Source organism: Chiloscyllium plagiosum, chromosome 15, assembly GCF_004010195.1.
Source record: "Chiloscyllium plagiosum isolate BGI_BamShark_2017 chromosome 15, ASM401019v2, whole genome shotgun sequence".
NCBI classification, from domain to species: Eukaryota; Metazoa; Chordata; class Chondrichthyes; order Orectolobiformes; family Hemiscylliidae; genus Chiloscyllium; species Chiloscyllium plagiosum.
This window is the reverse complement of record NC_057724.1, coordinates 81036058-81057378: the sequence shown is the minus strand read 5'-3', so window position 1 is coordinate 81057378 and position 21321 is coordinate 81036058. Positions and strand designations below refer to the sequence as shown.

The window sequence follows — 21321 nt, the reverse complement described above, 5'->3', positions numbered from 1 at the left end:
TCTTCAAGAAAGGAAATAGGGAAATCCCCGGCAATTACAGACCAGTAAGTCTCACGTCTGTCGTCTGCAAGGTGTTAGAAAGGATTCTGAGGGATAGGATTTATGACCATCTGGAAGAGCATGGCTTGAGTGGTAGTAGAAGGAATATATTCTGCCTGGAAGTCTGTTGTGAGTGGTGTTCCACAGGGCTCTGTCCTTGGGCCTCTATTGTTTGTAATTTTTATTAATGACTTGGATGAGTGGATTGAAGGATGGGTCAGCAAGTTTGCAGATGACACAAAGGTTGGAGGTGTCGTTGACAGTATAGAGGGCTGTAGTAGGGTGCAGCGGGACATTGACAGGATGCAGAGAGAGGCTGAGAGGTGGCTGATGGAGTTCAACCTGGATAAATGTGAGGTGATGCATTTTGGAAGGTCGAATTTGAAAGCTGAGTACAGGATTAAGGATAGGATTCTTGGCAGTGTGGAGGAATAGAGGGATCTTGGGGTGCAGGTACATAGATTCCTTAAAATGGCCACTCAAGTGGACAGGGTTGTTAAGAAAGCATATGGTGTTTTGACTTTCATTAACAGGGGGATCGAGTTTAAGAGTCGTGAGATCTTGTTACTGCTCTATAAAACTTTGGTTAGACCGCACTTGGAATACTGCGTCCAGTTCTGGTCGCCCTATTTTAAGAAAGATGTGGATGCTTTGGAGAGGGTTCAGAGGAGGTTTAACAGGATGCTGCTTGGACTGGAGGGCTTATCTTATGAAGAGAGGTTGACTGAGCTCAGACTTTTTTCATCGGAGTAAAGGAGGAGGAGAGGGTACCTAATTGAGTTATACAAGATAATGAGAGGCATAGATAGAGTCGATAGCCAGAGACTATTTCCCAGGGCAGAAATGACTAACACGAGGGGTCATAGTTTTAAGCTGGTTGGAGGAAAGTATAGAGGGGATGTTAGAGGCGGGTTCTTTACACAGACAGTTGAGAGAGCATGGAATGCGTTGCCAGCAGCAGTTGTGGAGGAAGGATGATTGGGGACATTTAAGAGACTCCTGGACATGCATATGGTCACAGAAATTTGAGGGTTCATACAAGAGGATCAGTGGTCGGCACAACATCGTGGGCTGAAGGGCCTGTTCTGTGCTGTACTGTTCTATGTTCTATAACACCATAAGAAGCAGAATTAGGCCACTCAGCCCATCGAGCCTGCTCCACCATTCAATCATGGCTGATATGTTTCTCAACCCCGATTCTCCTGCCATCTCCCCGTAACCCTTGATCCCCTTACTAATCAGTATCCCTGTCTTAAAGACACTCAATGACTTGGCCTCCATAACCCTCTGTGACAATGAGTTCCACGGATTCCCCACCCTCAGGCTGAAAAAAACTCATCTCCGTTTTAAAGGGTCATCCCTTCACTCTGAGGCTGTGCCCTCGGTCCTAGTCTCTCCTGCTAGTGGGAACATCTTCTCCACGTCCACTCTATCCAGGCCACTCACAGCTGGGATCAAGTGAACCCCTTGCAGTGTTTAGGGGGTGTAGGAGTACACTTAAGAGTGAAATCAGGAGGGCAAAAAATGGGCATGAGCGCTTTACCAGACAGGGTAAAGGAGAATCCAAAGAGATTCTACAAGTATATTAAGTACACATAAAAGTAACTAGGGAGAGAATAGGCACCCTTAAAGATAACAAAGCCATCTATGTGTAGAACCACAGGAGATGGGTGGGAATATTTCACATCAATATTCATCAAGGAGAGGAAGGCCGAGATCTCGAGATAATAAATAGTGATGTCTTGAAAAGATGTGGAGGTGCCAGTGTTGGACTGGGGTGGACAAAGTTAGAAGTCCCACAACACCAGATTATATTCTGTGTCTTATGGTCCTGCCCCATTAGCTACCTGATGAAGGAGCAGCACTCTGAAAGCTTGTACTTCCAAATAAACCTGTTGGACTCTAATCCAGGAGGGAGAAGAGTTTGAGTGAGGGGTCTTCCACAATGCTCTTAGCCTTTCAAATCTATCTTGTGGTGTAAATGTCTGTAATGGGGGGGAAGGGGGGAAGTGGAGAAAGAGAAACCCCAATGATCTTCTCAGCTGTCCTCACTATCCATTGCAAGGTCTTACCATCCGATCTGAACTTAAGGTTTTATTTTTTTTAAAAAGTGACATCTCAGCTCAGACACTGCATTAAGGGTGTGCAGTTCGAGTCTGTCTGTATCCCAACCTGGAGTCACTCTGCTTCTATTGCCAAAATAGGAATTTATAAAATGTCACATGGACTGACTGCCTACAGATTATGTGCTTTTTGAAAGAAATAGAATTTATCTGCAAATATAAGTTCACCCCATAGACTTATATATGTGTGTGTGCGCACATGCGTGAGTGAGAGAGAGGGGGATCGTGCGAGTGACTGCACGTGCGCTCGCGATCATGAGTGTGAGTGTGTGTGTGTATGAGAGAGTGTATAGTGCAGTGGGGTCACCAGTAGTCTGATATGAACCCAAGGTCCCGGTTAAGGCCATCCCCATGGGTACAGAACTTGGTGCTCAGCCTCCGCTCGGCCACTCTGTGTTGTTGCGTATTCCGAAGTCCACCCTGGAAAAAGTCCACATTACAGAAGAGGTAGTGCTGGAGGTCTTAACCTGCGTAAAGGGAAATAAATCCCCAGGATCTGGTCAAGTGTATCCTAGGATATTGTGGAGATTAGGGAGGAATTTGTGAGGCCCCTAACAGAGATACTTGTATCATTGACAGCTGGAAGGCCGGAGGGTGGCTATTATTTAAGAAAGGCTATAAGGAGAAGCCAGGGAACTCCAGCCCAGTGAGTGTGACATCAGTGGTAGGTACGTTGTTGGAGGGGATTCTGAGAGACAGCATCTACATGCATTTGGAAAGACAGGTTATGGATAGTCAACAAAGCTTGGTATATGGGAAATCATGCCTCTTAAATTTGATTGAGTTTTTTGAAGAGGTAATCAAGATGATACATGAAGACACAGCAATAGATGTTGTCAACATATACTTTAGCAAGGCCTTCAAGGTTCTGCATGGCAGATTTATTAGTACGGTTCGATCACATGGGATCCAGGGAATACAGGGAATACAAACTTGGCTTGATCTTACAAGACAGAGGATGGTGGTAAAGGGTCGACGCTTGGACTGGAGGCCTGCGACCAGAGGGATGCTGTGAGGATTGGTGCTGGTCCACTGTCGTCCGCCATTTACATAAACAATTTGGATAAGAATACAGCAGCCACGGTTAATAAGTTAGTAAATGAGTTAGCAAAATTGGTGGCATAGCCGACGGTGAAAGAGGTTATTGACAGTACAACTGGATCTTGAGATCAATTAGGCCAAAGGGCTGAGGAGTGGCAGATGGAGTTTAATTCAGATAATGGTGAGGTATTGAGTTTTGGTAAGACAAAGCAGGGCAGGACTTACACAGTTAATGGTAGGGCCCTGGGGAGTGTTGTTGAACAGAAACACTGAGGGATGCAAGTGGATAGTTCCTTGAAAGTGGCGTAAACAGGTAGGCAGGATGGTGAAGGCGGCATTTGGCACGCTTGCCTTTACTGGTCAGAGCACTGAATATAGGAGTTGGAACGTCATGTCACAGCTGTACAAGACATTGGTACGGACACATTTGGAGTACTGCATATAATTCTGGTCACCCTGCTGTAGAAAGGATGTTATTAAACTAGAAAGCGTGCAAAAAAGATTTACAAGCATGTTACTGAGACTGGAAGGTTTGAGCTACAGGGATTGGGTGGACAGATTGGGACTTTTATCACTGGACGTCGGAGGCTGAGGGGTGATCTTACAGAAGTTTATAAAATCATGAGGGGCATGGATCGGGTGAAAAGCAAATGTCCTTCCTCAGAGTAGATGAAATCAAAACTAGAGGGCATAGGTTATGGTGAGAGGGGAAAGAGTTAAAAGGGACATGAAGGGTAATGTTTTCACAAAGGGCGGCACATATAAGGAGCGAGCTGCCAGAGGAGGTGGTAGGGCTGGGTACAGCTACAACATTTAAAAGACACTTGGACAGGTACATGGATGGGAAAGGTTTAGAGGGATATGGGTCAAACATAGGCAAATGGGATCCGTTCAGTTTGGGAAGCCTGGTCAGCATGGATGAGTTGGGCTGAAGGGTCTGCTTCTCTACTGTATCACTCTATGACTCTATTCTGTAAGTTTCAATCAGATCTTCCTTCATCCTTACAAAACTCCATGGAGTACAGATCCTGAATCCTCAACTGTTTCTGATAGGACAAGCGAGGACTGCAGATGCTGGAGATCAGAGCCGAAAATGTGTTGCTGGAAAAGCGCAGCAGGTCAGGCAGCATCCAAGGAGCAGGAGAATCGACGTTTCGGGCATAAGCCCTTCTTCAGGAATGAGGGCTCATGCCCGAAACGTCGATTCTCCTGCTCCTTGGATGCTGCCTGACCTGCTGCGCTTTTCCAGCAACACATTTTCAGCTCTGATAGAGCAAGCCCTTTATTCCCGGGATCATTCTTCTAACCCCCCTGTCCACCCCATCCAATGCTAGCACATCAGCCCTTAGATATAGGACTCAAAATCACGTACAATATCCCTAATGTGATCTGACTAGAGCCTCACACATGGTCAGACAGCCAAACAGACAGAGTTCAGGAATAAATCAGAAGAAAAACTAAATGAGATGAAACTAGCCAGTTCACTCAAGCAGACTTCATGACCACGGGATTGTATCGTGCTAGGTTTCTGAAGACACCAGTGCATGCAAATAGTTTCCAGTAGGTTCTAAGAAATAGTCACTTTATACTGATAACTAAGGTTCTGTCCTCTGAGCTTTCATTAAGTTGACAATGAGAGGATAGCCAGAGAGCAGTCAAACCGCCACCCTGTAGCCTGGGCCACCACCAGTCTTCTGACTTGAAACACACAGTTCAAAACCATCTCCAACTCTGGTTTCTCTTTCTGTTTTGTTTTTACATTCTCGGTGGTCACTCCCTGTGAGGGTCCTGTTAACGGTTCAAACATCGGCCACCTGTTGGAGAACTGTGCATCCACGGAATGACAGCTTCGCGAGACACTCCTTTCTTTTAACAAGAATCATCCTGCCGTTATCTTCCAGGGCTGGCCTCATAAACAATAACCAGCTGGAATGTTCCCTTTGCTTTAAAGCAAACTGCTGCTCACAGTCAAAAGGTCACCTTCCACTCTCAGCTCACAGCTCCAAACCAAAAATGATTTTAAAAAACTAAAATAAAAAGGCATCAATAATCCTAAGCTGTAACAACACCATTTGGACTCTACCAAATTGTGCTACAAGTTCACTTTGCTCAAAATCCTGCCCAATAAACACAAACTTTCAACACTGAGGAACTTCACCAGTCTCCATATTCTCAAGCTTCTATGTTCCAAAATGTACAACACTTCAATGCCAAGACGAACAAGGACAGCTGACACTCGGTAATACTATGCACAATGTTACTCTGCATATTTAGAGAAAGGTATAGGAACAGGAGTAGGCCATTCAGCCCATCAAACCTGTCTTACTATTGAATACTATTGTTGCTGATCCAACCTTTACACCTCCTGCCCCCAAACCCTGGACAGCATTCATCATCAGAAACCGATCAATCTTGACCTTGCACTGGATGCTACAGCAATGCTTTGCTAAATTTGGTACCTGGAATGAAAGGAGGTTTCCCTACAGTGAGAGTAAATTGGGTCAATATTTTATGGAGCTTAGAAAAATAAGAGGCGATCTCATTAAAACGTTCAAAGATTCTGAAGGGGCTTGACAGCATCAAAATGAAGAGGTTTCCCTCTGGCTGTGGAATGTCAAACACTGGGGCTACAGTTTCAGAATAAGGGGCTAGGATGAGGAGAGAGTATTTCACCCTAAGGATTGTGCATTGTTGGAAATCTCTCCCCAGAAGCTGTGGATGCTCCAATGCTGAATATATTTCAGGCGGGGCCAGACAGATTACTGACCTCTTGGAGAAATCAAAGAAAAGAGGGATACAGGGAAAGGGGAGTTAAAGCCAAGGGTCAGCCATGATAGTATTGAATGGTGGAGCAGGACCAAAGGGCCAAATGAGCTACTCCTGCTTCCATTTCTTACGTTCTTACTACCACCATTTGTAAGCTCCCCTCCGGGTCACTCACCATCCTGACTTGGAAATACATTACCATTCCTTCAGTGTCACTGGGTCAAAATCCTGGAACTGCCTCCCCTTGCAGCATACTAAGTCTCCCTGCAACAAAGGACTGCAGTGGTTCAAGAAGGGGGCCCCACTACCTTCTCCAGTTCCTGTCCTCACCAGCAACACCCACAGCCCCATAAACAAAACGACCCAGACAGTGACAAGGGTGCAGCACACAGGTATCTCCATCACCTTGTAAATTGCCAAAGGCCTGCAGGCACTATGACCTGGCCAATCGTGTATATTTTCCTTTGATGAATAATTTTACAATAAAACTGGGGCATGTTTCAAACTGCCCAGCGCTGCACAAACACAACTTTCTGTTGAGTGGTGGGATGCAGAAAGTTGCTGAGGACTCAACCCACACAGAGTTTCCAGTCTTGCAGAGACTGCTGAGGGAAGCCACCCTATCAGAGGGCGTAGGACAGAAAAGGTTGACTCTGCCCCCTCCTTTAAAGGGAGGCAAATGCAGATTAGATTACAATTTTAATTTTATTTAAAAAATGATGTTTCATGTATGCAGCATTGCTTTAAATGGCAAATCTTGCTGGAAGATATAATAACCTGCATCCTGGATTTTGATTGTGCTCAAAGACTTGAAACAAAGATTTAATCAAATTGTTAGGGGAAGTACCCTAAGCTTCCTTTTACAAACAAAGGCTCTAAATTTATTCAGAGCAAAGTCAGCATTTGTAATTAAAGAGGGGAATTTTCCATAGCTTTGCACCGAGCAATGTAAATGATACAGCTAAATATCAACTTGGTGCTTTTTCAGATCATTTGAATTGCAGCAGCTTTGAACTAAATGACTACGAAGCATTTGGAAAAGGATGTTAAAAAGTTGTTCTCTTCGTCCATCTGGGAAAGCAGCAATAGGTGCTCCCAAAGCAGCAAAGAAGCACAGTGGGACAACCTGGGGCCAAATTCTGGAAAATCTCTGGGAAATTCACCCTAACTTCTCATCCTATGCAAATGTCTCTATTTTGTAGGCTGTGGAAGGAATAAGCACCTGTCATCTCCCCCCATGAAGTTAACTTTCATGTATCCCAGTTCTTGACATCAGTTATACAGGACTAGTCCAGCCTGCCATAAACCAATCTAGCATGCACTTCAACCTTACAGCATAAACATTCAGAACTGAGGAAAGGTCACTGGATCCGAAACATTAACTCGATTTCTCTCCACAGATGCTGCCAGACCTGCTGAGCTTTTCCTGCAATTTCTGTTTTTGTTTTGAATTTATAGTACCCAGGCTTCCCATTGTTACACAGAGTTCTCCCAGTCACCTGGATCTTGAAGTGATACCTGCACTATGTAATTCTCCAACCCGTCTCGAAATGTGAAGCCAGACCCCTCATGCTAATACTGGACACCCAGGACCAGATTGTTCCGTTCCTGGAAACCTTGGATACTGCTTTTTGACCTCCATCTACCCCTTCAGGAAGTGGGAGCATCATTGGGGAGGCCAGTATTTATTACCCTTCCCACACTGTCCTGGAACTGAGAGGCCCTCCTAGGATTATAAGTAGTTCAGAGACATTACCATAGTGGTGCAATGATTAGCCCTGCTGCCTCACAGCATCAGGGACCAGAGTTTGATTCCACCATCAGGCAACGGTCTATGTGGAGTTTGCACATTCTCTCCATGTCTGCATGGGTTTCCTCTGGGGGTTAGTGGATTGGCTATACTAAATTGCCCCATAATGTCCAGGGATGTACAGGTTAGGTAATTAGATTCTGGATTAGTGGTGCTGGAAGAGCACAGCAGTTCAGGCAGCATCCAAGGAGCTTCGAAATCGACGTTTCGGGTTTTACCTCGTTTTTATCAGGTTAGGTAATTAGCTGTGGGGAATGCAGGGTTACAGGTACAGGGTAGGGGGTGGGTCAGTGTGGACTTGATGGGCAGAATGGCCTGCTTCCATGCTGTAATAATTCTATGATTCTATACCAGGACATCACTGTCTCCCCTCAAAGATATTATTTCCAAGAAGTCCTCATCTAGCAGTTCAGCAGCAACAATGCAGCCAAAGAATCCCCTGTATTGCTGTCAACTCTGAAGGAGCCGCTGGTGTCATCTAAAGCCTCTCAGTGGAGTCACTCTTGACATTGTTTTTTATATCGAATGCTGCCTTAAGTCTTCCTTGACTTGTAAACATTTTCTATCTTGTTCCATTCTGCAAGCTTGCACCAAAACTATCAGCTAATTGTCCTAGGTCTTTGTGAAGTTTCTGGTCTAAGCCATGTTCTCCTTATGTCACTCTTGAATATTCTCAGTAGTCTAACATTCCTTTTAAACCAAGTCATCATTGCTGGTCACAACATTTGTTCAACTTTTGCCATGGTCCAGCACACACAGCCATGCAGTAACATGAGGATCTTCAGGAATTCAATAAAATTCCCTCCACTCTGCCTGTTCTCAATGTAAGCACTGTCGATGATCCCTTACCAATGTTCAGCATTCGGATCCCCAATCCCATTTAGCAGCTTAGTACTGCCTATCCTTTCACTCCCTCCCAGACCAAGATAGCCCCCAACTCTCCTTCCATCACTGCAAAAGATCCAGAACTGTACACAACACGCAAAACTGGAATTAAAACAGAAAGTGTGAAGGGACTCAGCAAATCTCACAGCATCTGTGGGGAGAGAATCAAAGTTAACATTTTGAGTTCACGTGAAGAGTCATACTGGATTTGAAACATTAACACTGCCAGACCTGACGGGTTTCTCTAGCCTTTTCTGCTTTTATTTCAGACTTCCAGCACCTATAGTACATTAACATTATTTATTTAAAATTAGAAACCAGTCCATGGCTTTGATTTTATAATTAAAATTAAGTGGAGTAAAACGTTGTACTGGCTCTCGACTGGAACTGGTAACTGTTTTCAAATACAAAGCCTCAAACCCAGTCATGACAAAGCTGCAGTGTAAATTTAGACGAAAGTGTATCTGTCCAAAGTGTATTCTAACCAAAGCCAACACTGTTAGCCTCCTTACCTCACTTGCTCCACACTGCACCATAACCTGGGACATGTAGATGACATTTCCAAGGGTCTTGATGTCTTCACCCTCCCAGCCCTGAATTTGCTCAGACAATATCTGTAGCTCAAGTTGCTTCCTCTTTCGCAGCTCCTGACACTGAGACTGGGGAGAGAGAGAGAGCACTATTACTGTAACAACAGTGGCACTGGCTGCTGTTTCTCAAACAGTAAACAGGATTTGGGAGTTAACAGGATATTGTCATTCAGACACTTATATACAAGACACTTGCATTTATATAGAGCCTTTGACATAGTAAACCAATCAAAAGGCGCTCCTCAGCAATGCTGTCAGGTGAAACAAAAATGACACCAAACAAGAGGAGATATTAGGAACGCGAAGGCAAAGATCAGGGTTTAAGGAGGGTCTTAAATGAGAGAGAAAAGGAGAAGAGAGGGGTTTTAGGGAAGGGACTGATCCAGATTTTCGGGCCTTAGCAACTGAAGACACCAGCCACCAATCATGGTGTGATTGATTGAAACGAGGGATGTATAACAGGTCCAGAACAGGAGGGAAAAGAGAGACTTTGAAGGGTCTTTGTTTTTTTGGTGGAGGGGGGAAGAGGAGGAGATTGCTGAGAGAAGAATATGAGAGGCCATTTACGGATTCAAAAACAAAGAGGCAAATTTTAAAACTGAGGCTTTGAGAGACTGGCAGTGAATGCAGTCCAGGTCGGTGAGTACATGGGGTAATGGAGAAATGGGACTTTGTACGATTTAGAAGACAAACAGGTGATCACAGGAACCATCAATCCCTTTCTTTCTTCACCAAAAACACATCCTCCATGGTCGGAAATTAACAACGTGCTTTTTCTCATTATAAGGAAATACTTATAGTTTCACAGCAAACCCAAACTTTGTTAGCTGGCTACTAGTGAAGGTCAAGATGTCATCAGACTTCGATGGTATGGAAAGTTTGTGACATTATCAAAGTTGGATTAGTGCAATGATGCTGCATTCTGGATCAGTGGTGCTGGAAGAGCAGTTCAGGCAGCATTTTTGCCTGTCCTCGGATGCTGCCTGAATTGCTGTGCTCTTCCAGCACCACTGATCCAGAATCTGGTTTCCAGCATCTGCAGTCATTGTTTTTACCTCAATGATGCTGCAGTTTTTGCATGAAGCGTAAAACTCACCGTGTGCTTATAACTCCCACCCAGTGAGATTCTCACCTTGGGTGATGGTCAGTGGGAGAGTGTGTTATCCTGGGGTAAAGGACATCCCAAAATGCTTCATAGCCAACTGCTTACTTTGAAATGTAAATACTACAGCTAAATGCTGCACAACAAACTCCCGAAAACCAAAGTGAGATATCGGGGAGGGAGAGCTAGCTATACGGCTGAAGAATTAACATTAACTAAGGCAGCAGGAAGGATTCCTCTGCTCTTCTTCAAATTGTGGCTGTGGTTTTTTTTTTTAACATCCTGAGGAACAGATTTGGCCTTGGCTGTATGCCTCATTCAAAGGATGCCAGCACCCCTTCAGTACGCCATCGGGAGTGGCAGCTTTTTCATGCACTTGCGTCCTTGGAAAATGGATTGACACATCCTTCTGACCTCAAGGCAAGGCAGCTGCCCACTGAGCCACAACCAACACACCATCCCTTCCTCGGTACAAAACACAGGATACTAGAACAGGTACTGACCAATACAGAGGAGATGTTGTGGCTCAGGGGTTCTGTCCCTATTCTAGAACATAGGGCCCACAAAAAAGCTCATCAGCCTGAAGATCCCCACAGCGTGCCAAATGGCAATGGGAGAAACTCCTGGTCAGACATCCTACAGATGGCAATGGCAAACCCATTGCTGCATATTACCACTGTGTGGACCAATCCATCCATCAGGAGGGAGGGAGGGGCACACAGACACAGACCAGATACCCAAAGGGCCCACTGGAGTAATGGAACTGTAATAGTACTTGAGTTGGAAGTTAAGGAGAGAGTCAACCTGTCAGAATTATCAAATAAACAACACATTGGCAAAGAAAATGAATTCCTGCTTGGACATTAGCAGCAGATGTCAGGAGGGTATAAATGGACTGGAAAAATGGCAAATGTAGGTTAATGCAGTTATCTTTGGAAGATGACACAGCACACTGATAAATCAGGTAGGAAAGCACAGAAAATACTTGGCCTTGTAAACGGAGGTACTGATCACAAATATAAGAAATTAATGTAAACGTTTTTAAGTCTCTGGTTTGGCCTTAGCTCGGTAATTGTATACAAACCAGGACTCCACAATTTCGGAATGTGCTGAGAAGTTAGACCAGGAATTTATAAGAAGTTATTGTATTAATGTTAGGGGAACAGATGCAGTAGATGGAGATAAACTATTTTTACTATTTGGGACATAGCAGGCACAGCAGGTTTAAAAAAATTAAATTAGACTAACTATGAAGAGTGGTCAAAGTTTGGAAGTCTCTTTTACAAAGTATACCTACTGGTTCTAAGTATAAGGTTGATAGAACATGAGCTGCTTTCCATAGCCAGGTCTCGAGGTGGATGGGGAGTGACAGGCTCAAGAGTCTAAATGGCTCCCTCCTAGAACATTACAGCGCAATACAAGCCCTTCAGCCCTCAATGTTGCGCTGATCTGTAGAACCAACCTGAAGCCCATCTAACCTACACTATTCCATTTTCATCCATATGCCTATCGTTAGCGGGTCTACTACTGTTGCAGGCAGTACGTTCCACATCCCTACTCTGAGTAAAGAAACTACCTTTGACATCTGTCCTATATCTATCACCCCTCAATTTAAAGCTATGCCCCCTCGTGCTGGTCATCACCATCTGAGGAAAAAGGCTCTCCCTGTCCACCCTACTTAACCCTCTCATTAGCTTGTATGTCTCAACTAAGTCACCTCTCAACCTTCTCTCTAACGAAAACAGCCTCAAGGCCCTCGGCCTTTCCTTGTATGACATTCCCTCCATACCAGGCAACAGCCTAGTAAATCACCTCTGAACCCTTTCCAAAGCTTCCACATCCTTCCTATAATGTGGTGATCAGAACTGTACACAATACTCCAAGTGCAGTTATACCAGAGTATTGCACAGCTGCAGCATGACCTTGTGGCTCCGAAACTCAATCCCTCTACCAATAAAAGTTAACACACTATACACCTTCTTAACAACTCTATCAACCTGGGAGGCAACTTTCAGGGATCTATGTACATGGACATCAAGATCTCTCTGCTCATTTACACTACCAAGTATCTTACCATTAGCCCAGTATTGTTTATTCCTGTTACTCCTGCCAAAGCAAATCATCTCACTTTTCCACAATAAACTCCATTTGCCACCTCTCAGCCCAGTTCTGCAGCTTATCTATGTCCCTCTATAACCTGCAATATCCTTCAACACTATCCACAACGCCACCGACCTTAGTGTCATCCGCAAATTTATTAACCCATCCTTCTACACCCTCAAGTAGATCATTTATAAAAATGACAAACAGCAGTGGCCCCAAAACATACCCTTGTGGCACACCACTAGTAACTGAGCTCCAGGATGAACATTTCCCATCAACCACTACCCTGTGTCTTCTTTCAACTAGCCAATTTCTGATCCAAATCATTAAATCACCCTCAACCCCATACCTCCATATTTTGTGCAATAGCCTACCGTGGGGAACCTTATCAAACGCTTTACGGAAACCCATATACACCACATCAACTGCTTTACCCTCATCCACCTGTTTGGTCACCTTCTTAAAGAACTCAATAAGGTTTGTGAGGCATTACCTACCCTTCACAAAACCATGTTGACTATCCCTAATCAACTTATTCCTCTCTAGATGGTTATCACTTATGACCTTTTTCCAACACTTTACCAACAACAGAAGGAAGGCTCACTGGTCTATAATTACCAGGATTGTCTGTACTCCCCTTCTTGAACAAGGGAACAACATTTGCTATCCTCCAGTCTTCTGGCACTGTTCCTGTAGACAATGACAGCATAAAGATCAAAGCCAAAGACTCTGCAATCTCCTCCCTGGCTTCCCAAAGAATCCTAGTATAAATCCTATCCGGCCCAGGAGACTTATGTATTTTCACACTTCCCAGAATTGCTAACACCTCCTCCTTCTGCACCTCAATCCCCCCCAGTCTAGTAGCCTGTATCTCAGTATTCTCCTCGACAACATTGTCTTTTTCTAGTGTGAATACTGACGAAAAATATTCATTTAGCACTTCCCCAATCTTCTCTGACTTCACGCACAACTTCCCACTACTATCTTTGATTGGCCCTAAATCTTTCTCTAGTCATTCTTTTATCCCTGATATAGCTATAGAAAGCCTGAGGGTTTTCCTTGATCCTATCCACCAACAACTTCTCATGACCCCGCCTGGTTCTTCTTAGCTCTCTCATTCGGTCTTTCTTGGCTAACATGTAACTATAGAGCGTCCCAACTGAACTTTCACATCTCATTCTAACATAAGCCTTCTTCTTCCTCTTGGCAAGAGATTCAACTTATTTAGTAAACCACGGGTCCCTCGCTCGACCACTTCCTTCCTGCCTTATAGGTACATACTTGTTTAGAAGATAGCAAGATTGAGCAACTTCAATTCATGGAAAGAGATCTGAGAAACTGGAGTTGTTCCATCAGCCATGAAAGGCTCAGAACAAAAACACAATGCTGGAGAAACTCAGCAGGTCTGGCAGCAATTGTGGAGAGAAAAACAAAGTTAATGTTTTGAGTCCAATAGGATTCCTCTTCAGAGCTCAAAGGCTTTGGAAAGCCTTTATTTTATAGTTTTGATAGAGGAGGAGTAAGCAAGGGGGCAGAATGGGGTCGAAGGCAAGCACCCCCAGCCCAGGCTTGTTTGTATCTTGTTGACTTGACTCTTAGTGGCGAGGACCTATTTTCCACCTTTCACGCTTTAATTCATACTCATTTTACATCTCTCTTTCACTTTCACTGTAATTAACAAACTCCTTGTTTGTTGCACTCTACACCACCTGCCCTTTTGCTCCTAAACTGACTCTCTCAATACTATTTTTAAAAAAACATTTTCCAAGCCTTTTCAGTTCTGAAGACTTATACCAGACTCAAAACATTAACTCTGTTTCTCTCTCCACAGTTGCTGCCAGTCCTGTGGAGTTTCTCCAGCATTCTCGACATTGGTTTCAGATTTCATTAATTCATACTTCACCTCTGTCTTCACAAAGGTGGACACAAACAACTTCCCACAAATGATAGGAAACACAGTGAGAGGGAGGAACTGACGCAAATCTGTATTAATAGGGAAATGGTGTTGGGGAAAGTGATGGGATTGAAGGCCCAGGCCCTGATCAGCTCCATCCCAGAGTAAAGGAAGTGGAAATGGTGGATGCATTTTTGATCATCTTCCAGAGACTCTAGCTATCCCCTAACCTGTAGGAACTTTTCCAGTGAAACCCTGCTTTTCTAAAAAGGAGATAGGGAGGAAAAGGGAATTATAGACTAGTCTGACATCAGGACTGGAGAACTTTCTGGAGTACATTGTGAAGGACTTTATAGCAGAGCACTGAAAAAACAGTGGGAGAATCAGACTTAGAAAAAAAGGATTTACAAAAGGGAAATCAGATCTGACAAATCTACTGGAATCCTTTGAGGGTGCAATAGTAATCAGGGAGAGCCAGTGGATGTGGTTTATTTGGGCTTTCTGAAGATTTTCAACAAGGTCCCACAGAAGAGATGCACGTGCAAGTTCTAAGTACATGGGGGTACTGTATTGACAAGGATAAAAAATTTGTTAGCAGGAAGGAAACAAGTAGAAGGAATAAGTGGGTCTTTCTCTGAATGGCAGGCAATGACTCATGGGGTACTGCAGGGATCAGTCTGAGAATCTCAGCTATTCACAATATATATTAACATTTTAAATAAGAGAGCTCAATGAAATGTCTCAATGTTTGCAGACAACACAAAGCTGGTGGGAGGGTGAGCTGTGAGGAGGATGCAGAGATGTCTCAGTGTGATTTGGACAGACTGAGTAAATGTGAATAAATGTGAGCTAATCCACTTTGGTAGCAAAAGTAGGAAGGCAGATTACAACATGAATGGCTGCAAATTGAGACAGGGGAATGTGCGATGAGACCTGGGGGGGTGGGGGAGCGGAATTAAAGTACTGACCTCAATGATTAGCCATGATCACACTGAATGGTGCAGCTGGTGCAAGGGGTCTAATGGCCGACTCCTGCTCCTATCTTCTATGTTGCTATGTTTATTCCAAGAGACAACTTCCAAAGACAACTGGCATATAGTTGAAGGTGATGAATTGGGAATTTGGGAAAAAACCTAGTGTGGTGGGGCAAAAACTGGGTGCAGAGCCTGTATGGGAACGATAGTCCAAATGGCCTCCTTGTAACATTGTACAATTACGGGCGCTAAATGTCATCATGTTTCTCAGCTTGATCTTTATAGGGTAAAGATGATGGAATTATTAAACTGAAGCGGAACGTACTGGAGCGGAAAGGAGGCAGCCAGAGGTTCGTATTCGGTTTTTATGGCCAGAGGAAATTGGTGACTAACCCAAAACAGAGATAGTGCCCAACACGGCCTTGGAAATTTCACACTTAATCATTCGAACAAGCGAGCAGTCACATCTCAATGCGGAGTAGTAAAACTCACGTCACACACGTACAGTAAGCCTCACTGAAGTGACACATCTGCTTCAGTTATTTACCTCACTGACAGGGGCTCAGAGGGAACAGGATAGGAGAATTACCACACAAAGTACCTGCTGATGTCAACAATGATCAACAAAGGAAATCACGTGGAAGCTAGTGGATTCCACTCACTGTGTAACTTCCAAAGCTCGCTGGAGGTTCCGCAGCCAATGACGTGGAGCCATTGTATAATGCGTGAGTAAGACCCAAAAATCATCATCAGATCATCAGTTTCATGATTTTGGCTGAAGGATAATTATTTATTGATGATACAAGCTCCCCAGCACTTCAAGATCCTGCTAGTGGGATCATATGATCTGACAGTCCCACAATACTGTAACAGGAGCATCAGCTCTGATTTTGCGATCAATTCTGGAGTGCAACTTGAACCAAACATTTTCCAACAAAATAACAGTGTACCAGTGACTAAATCACAGCTAATAGAGAACAAAGCAGGCACAAGTCAAGGATGGAACACACTGCAGTTTCGGTTGCCTAAGCTCCAAAAGGATGTTAGTATCTCCAAGGTCTGGGCAAAGTCCATCTTATTCCAAAATTGTACCTGCAAACTAATATTAAACCAGCGAAGAATCTAAATCATGGAAGGTCTCCCTGCAGGCTCAGTAATGATGCTGAAAGTACCTGTAGTGATGATTTCTGGGGATTGACAGGTTAGGCCCAAAGGACATATCACAACCTACCACTAAATTTTTGAATGCTGTCATTCCTTTTAAAATGTCTGGATAATCAGGATGGGATTCCTGAAAAACAAAATGAAAAATTCACACAAATCGTTTTAAAAATATTTGAAGAAAGAACATTGCGTTTTATAAACTACATCAACAACAATTGGATATCCCAAGGTCATCCACCATAAATTAATAATTTTTGAAATGCAGTCAATCCTTTGGAATTCAGTGGCTGAAGGTGGTGCTGCTGGCTAGGCTAGAACTTTCTATCCACCTGAACCACTCCAGACAAAGGGCTGATCAGCTTCTGGAATACAGAGCAGTGGTCTGCCAGATCACTTTAGAGTAAACCACAATGTGGGTTTGGAGTTACATACTGGAAATACACGTTGCCCTCAGTACTGAGCGCCTCCGAGCATGCGACGCTCCCTCAGCACTGACCCTCCAACAGTGAGGCACTCCCTCAGCACTGGAGTGTCAGTCGAGATAATGTGCCCAAGCATATCAAATGGGGATTACCTCAGACAGGAAAAGATTTATAAAAGTGGTTTGAACTTATTTCACCTTTGTCAGCAATACTGAAATTAACAAGATGATCACACTTTAGCATGCAATTTTGGTTCAACATCAAACACAATTCTGGATAGCAACACGTAATTTGTATTCTTGATAAACACCAATTCTGAGAGATTCCCACGTGGGTCTGGATATCATAGGGAGGGACCAAACTCCCTTGAGTTAAGACAGGCAGGTTTAGCAGCTTTCCCAGAATTTCATAAGAAATAGGGACTGTCTTTGTCAAGAGTTGGGCGGAAGAATTGGAGCTTTCCCTCGGGACAGTTCTGCTTCCCATCATTTCTGCGGAACAGGGCAGAAGTGAAGCTCTCTGTGGGGACAATGGCTTCACCACAGCTGACTCTCAACTGTTGAGTGAACTTGAAGCAGAAGCCTCTGGAGTTCTGCTGTATCTGGGGCTTGTTGTCACCTGAGGAGGGTTTGTTAAGTATGGGCTTGCTGGTAATAACTGTAACCGGGGAGATCCTTGGCATAGCGGAACAATTGCTGGAGGTCGTAGGCTGCTGTAACAGCTGGAGCTCGGAGTAACTTTGGGACTGTACCTCTAGTTCTATATATCTGTCAGAAGTGGGACACGATGTCAAAGTGAAGAGTTTGTGGGCTTTGGATTCTGGTTCTCAAAGAAGAACCAACAAGAGACCTCGAGAATGAACATGTCAGGGAAGAAGTCTACATACAACACACAAATCATAGCCCATTCCTTTAACATTTAACATTCATCATTACAACCCTTCTCAGTCATTACAGTCTTCAAACTCTTATGTATGTCAAGGGTGCAAACTGTGCAAGGTTAATAAATTAAAACTAGCAGTGATAGAAACCACTAGCCCAGCCACGATGCAATCCCACCCCAATTTAGGGCCTTCAATGTAGGACTGACATTAAACTGTGAAACAAGACCAGCAGCAGCACCACTTCTCAAAGCACGTTGCTCTGTTTTATTGTCAGTGAGAGACTGGGTCAGGGGATATAGTGAGCAGTTCCAGCAGGCTGACTACTGGCCTGGCTATTAGCTCAGGATCTCATGCTGCACTGACAGCATGCCCTGCACCACTTTTTCAAACAGAATGTGGTCACAGATTTTCGTGGAGAAATGCAAGATAAGATTGTGCAGAATGCAGAGAATATGTTTAGTCAGCAAAGAACTCAGCACTCATCCAACCCAATATAGGTAAACAAACCAGCCCCACAGTTCACTGTGCAGGGAAAGACAATTTTCACCTGGAGGGATAGGTAATAGAGGGAAATGCTAAGTTTCAGCAAATTGACAAGAACTAGGGAGACTGTGATGGGCTCCAACAGCAGGGCACAGGTTCCCCACAGCTGAATGTTCACACTCCAGATGGATGGATTTTGAGTGAAGGATATGGCTGGATGTCAGCACTATGGAGGTGGCACTATGAGACAGGCTAGCTGGCTCCATCCAGAACATCGAATTGGAAATCTGGATCAATTGGAGGTTGGAGTTGGTGGTGAGGTAGCAAATGTTTCCAGACCTTAGAAGATAAAGAAAGGTTGGGGATGGGTAACGGTTGGGTAGAATGGGGTGGCAAATTGTGCTGGGGAGCTGACAGTAAATGCAGTGGGCTGTCAGACAATAAATTCCTGCACTTCACTGGTGACACATACTGTGCCAGTAGGAACCCACTTCTCACTGAGGTCAGGATGCCACATAATATCAAAGGAAATACCAACTGTTACCACACTCTCCCCATATCAGTCATCAATAGACATCAGCTCATCAGCTCTGGTTTCATTTATGCAACATCTGGGAAGTCCTACAACCAAAATGGCTATATGATAACCTGTGTATTGGCTTAGAATGAACAACTCTTAATTTTGATACAATGGGCTGTCAGGACTCTGCCTACTTGTGTGAGCACAGTCTTCCCCAATGTCCTAAGGGAGAAAGGGAAAGAAATTGGATCCTCAATCTAGGGCAAATGTGTACAAACTCATACCTGTATGACAGAATCTTAGCTACATTCAGAAACCCTGGCAAGACAGTCACTTGCATCAAAGTTAAAAAGACAGCCTGCAACATCCCTCTGGAAACACTGAGATTAAATGCTCACAGACCCTCATTTGTTGAAATGCAGCAGTACAAGTGTTAGAACTCAAATTTAAACAGAAAATGCTAGAAATACACAATAGGCACACAGGTCCCTGAAAAGAGGAGATTAGCATTTTGCATAAACATCATTCATCAACGACCTTCACCAGGCTCCATCTGAAATGTGTTCAGAATCTGATGGCCTCACAGTTAGTTGTGGTGCTCGGTGTTTATCTAGCCTTCCACATCTTTCAACACAAACATGACCACAGACGCAGAGAAGGCTTCCTGGCCAGAGACCGCACCACTCAGATCCTGCTGCTTATACCTCCATGTGACGTTCCAGTTCCTGGAATAATGCCGGATACTTGTCCAGTCTCAGAAACGGTTTGCTGAGGCTCGTTGTTAACATCAGAATCCCAGGGCTGCTCGCTCCTTGTCTCTCCATAAATTTATCCAATTCCTCACTGCCAGAACACACAGAATACATTGTAAAGCATTTTACCAACAGAGAGAACAGCTCAAACAATGAGTATGCTTGTACTGTGTTCAGTTCAGGCGTCTGTACCTCAAGGAGGCTATTTGGAGGATAAGAATGAGGATTTACCACATTGGTGAGCCAGGACTACAACAATGAAACATTAAGTATTTAAAATTATGAGGATAGACTGCATAGCCTAGGCTTATACCCCCTCAGGTTTACTAATTGATGAGTAATCCAATTGAGGAGTTCCAAACATGAGAAGTATTGAAGGGAGATACAGAGAGACCATTTTCCCTGCTCGAGGGAGCCCAGACTGGGAGAGCCTTCTAACTTGAATCAGGCAGTTCCCGGGGGGAAATCAGCAATATCTCCCCATGCAAGCCGACACAGGGAATCTAGAGTGCTCTCTCCTCCACACACAAAAAACGTCAGGTGTCAATTGGAAATTTCAAGGCTAGGATTGGATGATCAGATCTCTGCGCCAGGAGGCCCAGGTTCAAGCCCCACGTGCTCCAGAGGTGAATAATAACAGCTCTGAACAAAGTGATTCAAAAATATCTTTGAACAATAATGTGGAGATCCCTTTCCTGTGAATGCTTTTCCTAAAGTTCTTACCCTATCCTAAAGTATCTTATCCTAAAGTTCCTGTATCCACTCTCTACATTCATGCGATTGGTTTCCGAAACTCACTATCCTTCCAGTCAACTGCTACCCATGGCAGTAGGCCCAGTGACCACAAGATGTAGAAGCAGGCCATTCGGCCCATCAAGTCTGCTCCCCCATTCAATGGTTGATCTGATTATCCTCAACTCTACTTTCCTGCCTTTTCTCCAAAACCCTTGATTTTCTTATTGATTAAAAATCTGTCTGTCTCTGTCCTAAATAATACTGAGTTATCCTGCAACCCTCAGCGTTAAAGAAACCCTCGGATTCACTTCCCTCAGAGAAGGAATTCTGTCTGCCTCGATTGGGCCAACTGGAAAGGAAAAGTCTCAATAACAGCTTCCAAAAAGAGAATTGGATATCTGAAGACAAGATAACTCTAGGTCTATCAGGCAAGAGCAGGGAATGTTACTGATTGGATAGATCTTTCAAAGAACTGGCACCAGCATGATGGACTGAATGGTGTTTAGCTGATGTATGGCCTGCCATTGAGTGAATAGACTGTCTGAAATAAGTTAGTTAAAATTCACACAACACCAGGTGAGAGTCCAACGGGTTTATTTGGAAGCACTAGCTTTCAGAGCACTGCCCCTTCATCAGGTAGCTGTGGAGTAGGATCAAAAGACACAGAATTTATAGCAAAAAAAAGTTACCTGATGAAGGAGCAGCATTCCGAATGCGAGTGCTTCCAAATAAACCTGTTGGATATAACTTGGTGTTGTGGGAATTTTGTCCACCCCATACCTCCATATCATGAAATAACTTAACCAGATCATCAATTAGAGTCATAGTCATAGAGATGTACAGCATGGAAACAGACCCTTCGGTCCAACCCATCCATGCCGACCAGATATCCCAACCCAATCTAGACCCACCTGCCAGCACCCGACCCATATCCCTCCAAACCCTTCCTATTCACATACCCATCCAAATGCCTCTTAAATGTTGCAATTGTACCAGCCTCCACCACTTCCTCTGGCAGCTCATTCCATACACGTA

General features: G+C 44.1%; 1 protein-coding gene across 2 annotated transcripts in view; it reads right to left on the bottom strand.

Moving 5' to 3' along the window:
• arhgef6 (Rac/Cdc42 guanine nucleotide exchange factor (GEF) 6) overlaps window positions 1–21321 on the bottom strand; it is a 212305-nt gene that overhangs the window by 22174 nt on the left and 168810 nt on the right. For both annotated transcript variants that reach the window (XM_043705208.1, XM_043705209.1), the window contains exons 9-11: window positions 19504–19642; window positions 16559–16618; window positions 9177–9323 (exon numbers count right to left, since the gene is read on the bottom strand). In XM_043705208.1, coding sequence (XP_043561143.1) covers window positions 9177–9323; window positions 16559–16618; window positions 19504–19642 — 346 coding nt within the window. The remainder of the gene's footprint in view (window positions 1–9176; window positions 9324–16558; window positions 16619–19503; window positions 19643–21321) is intronic.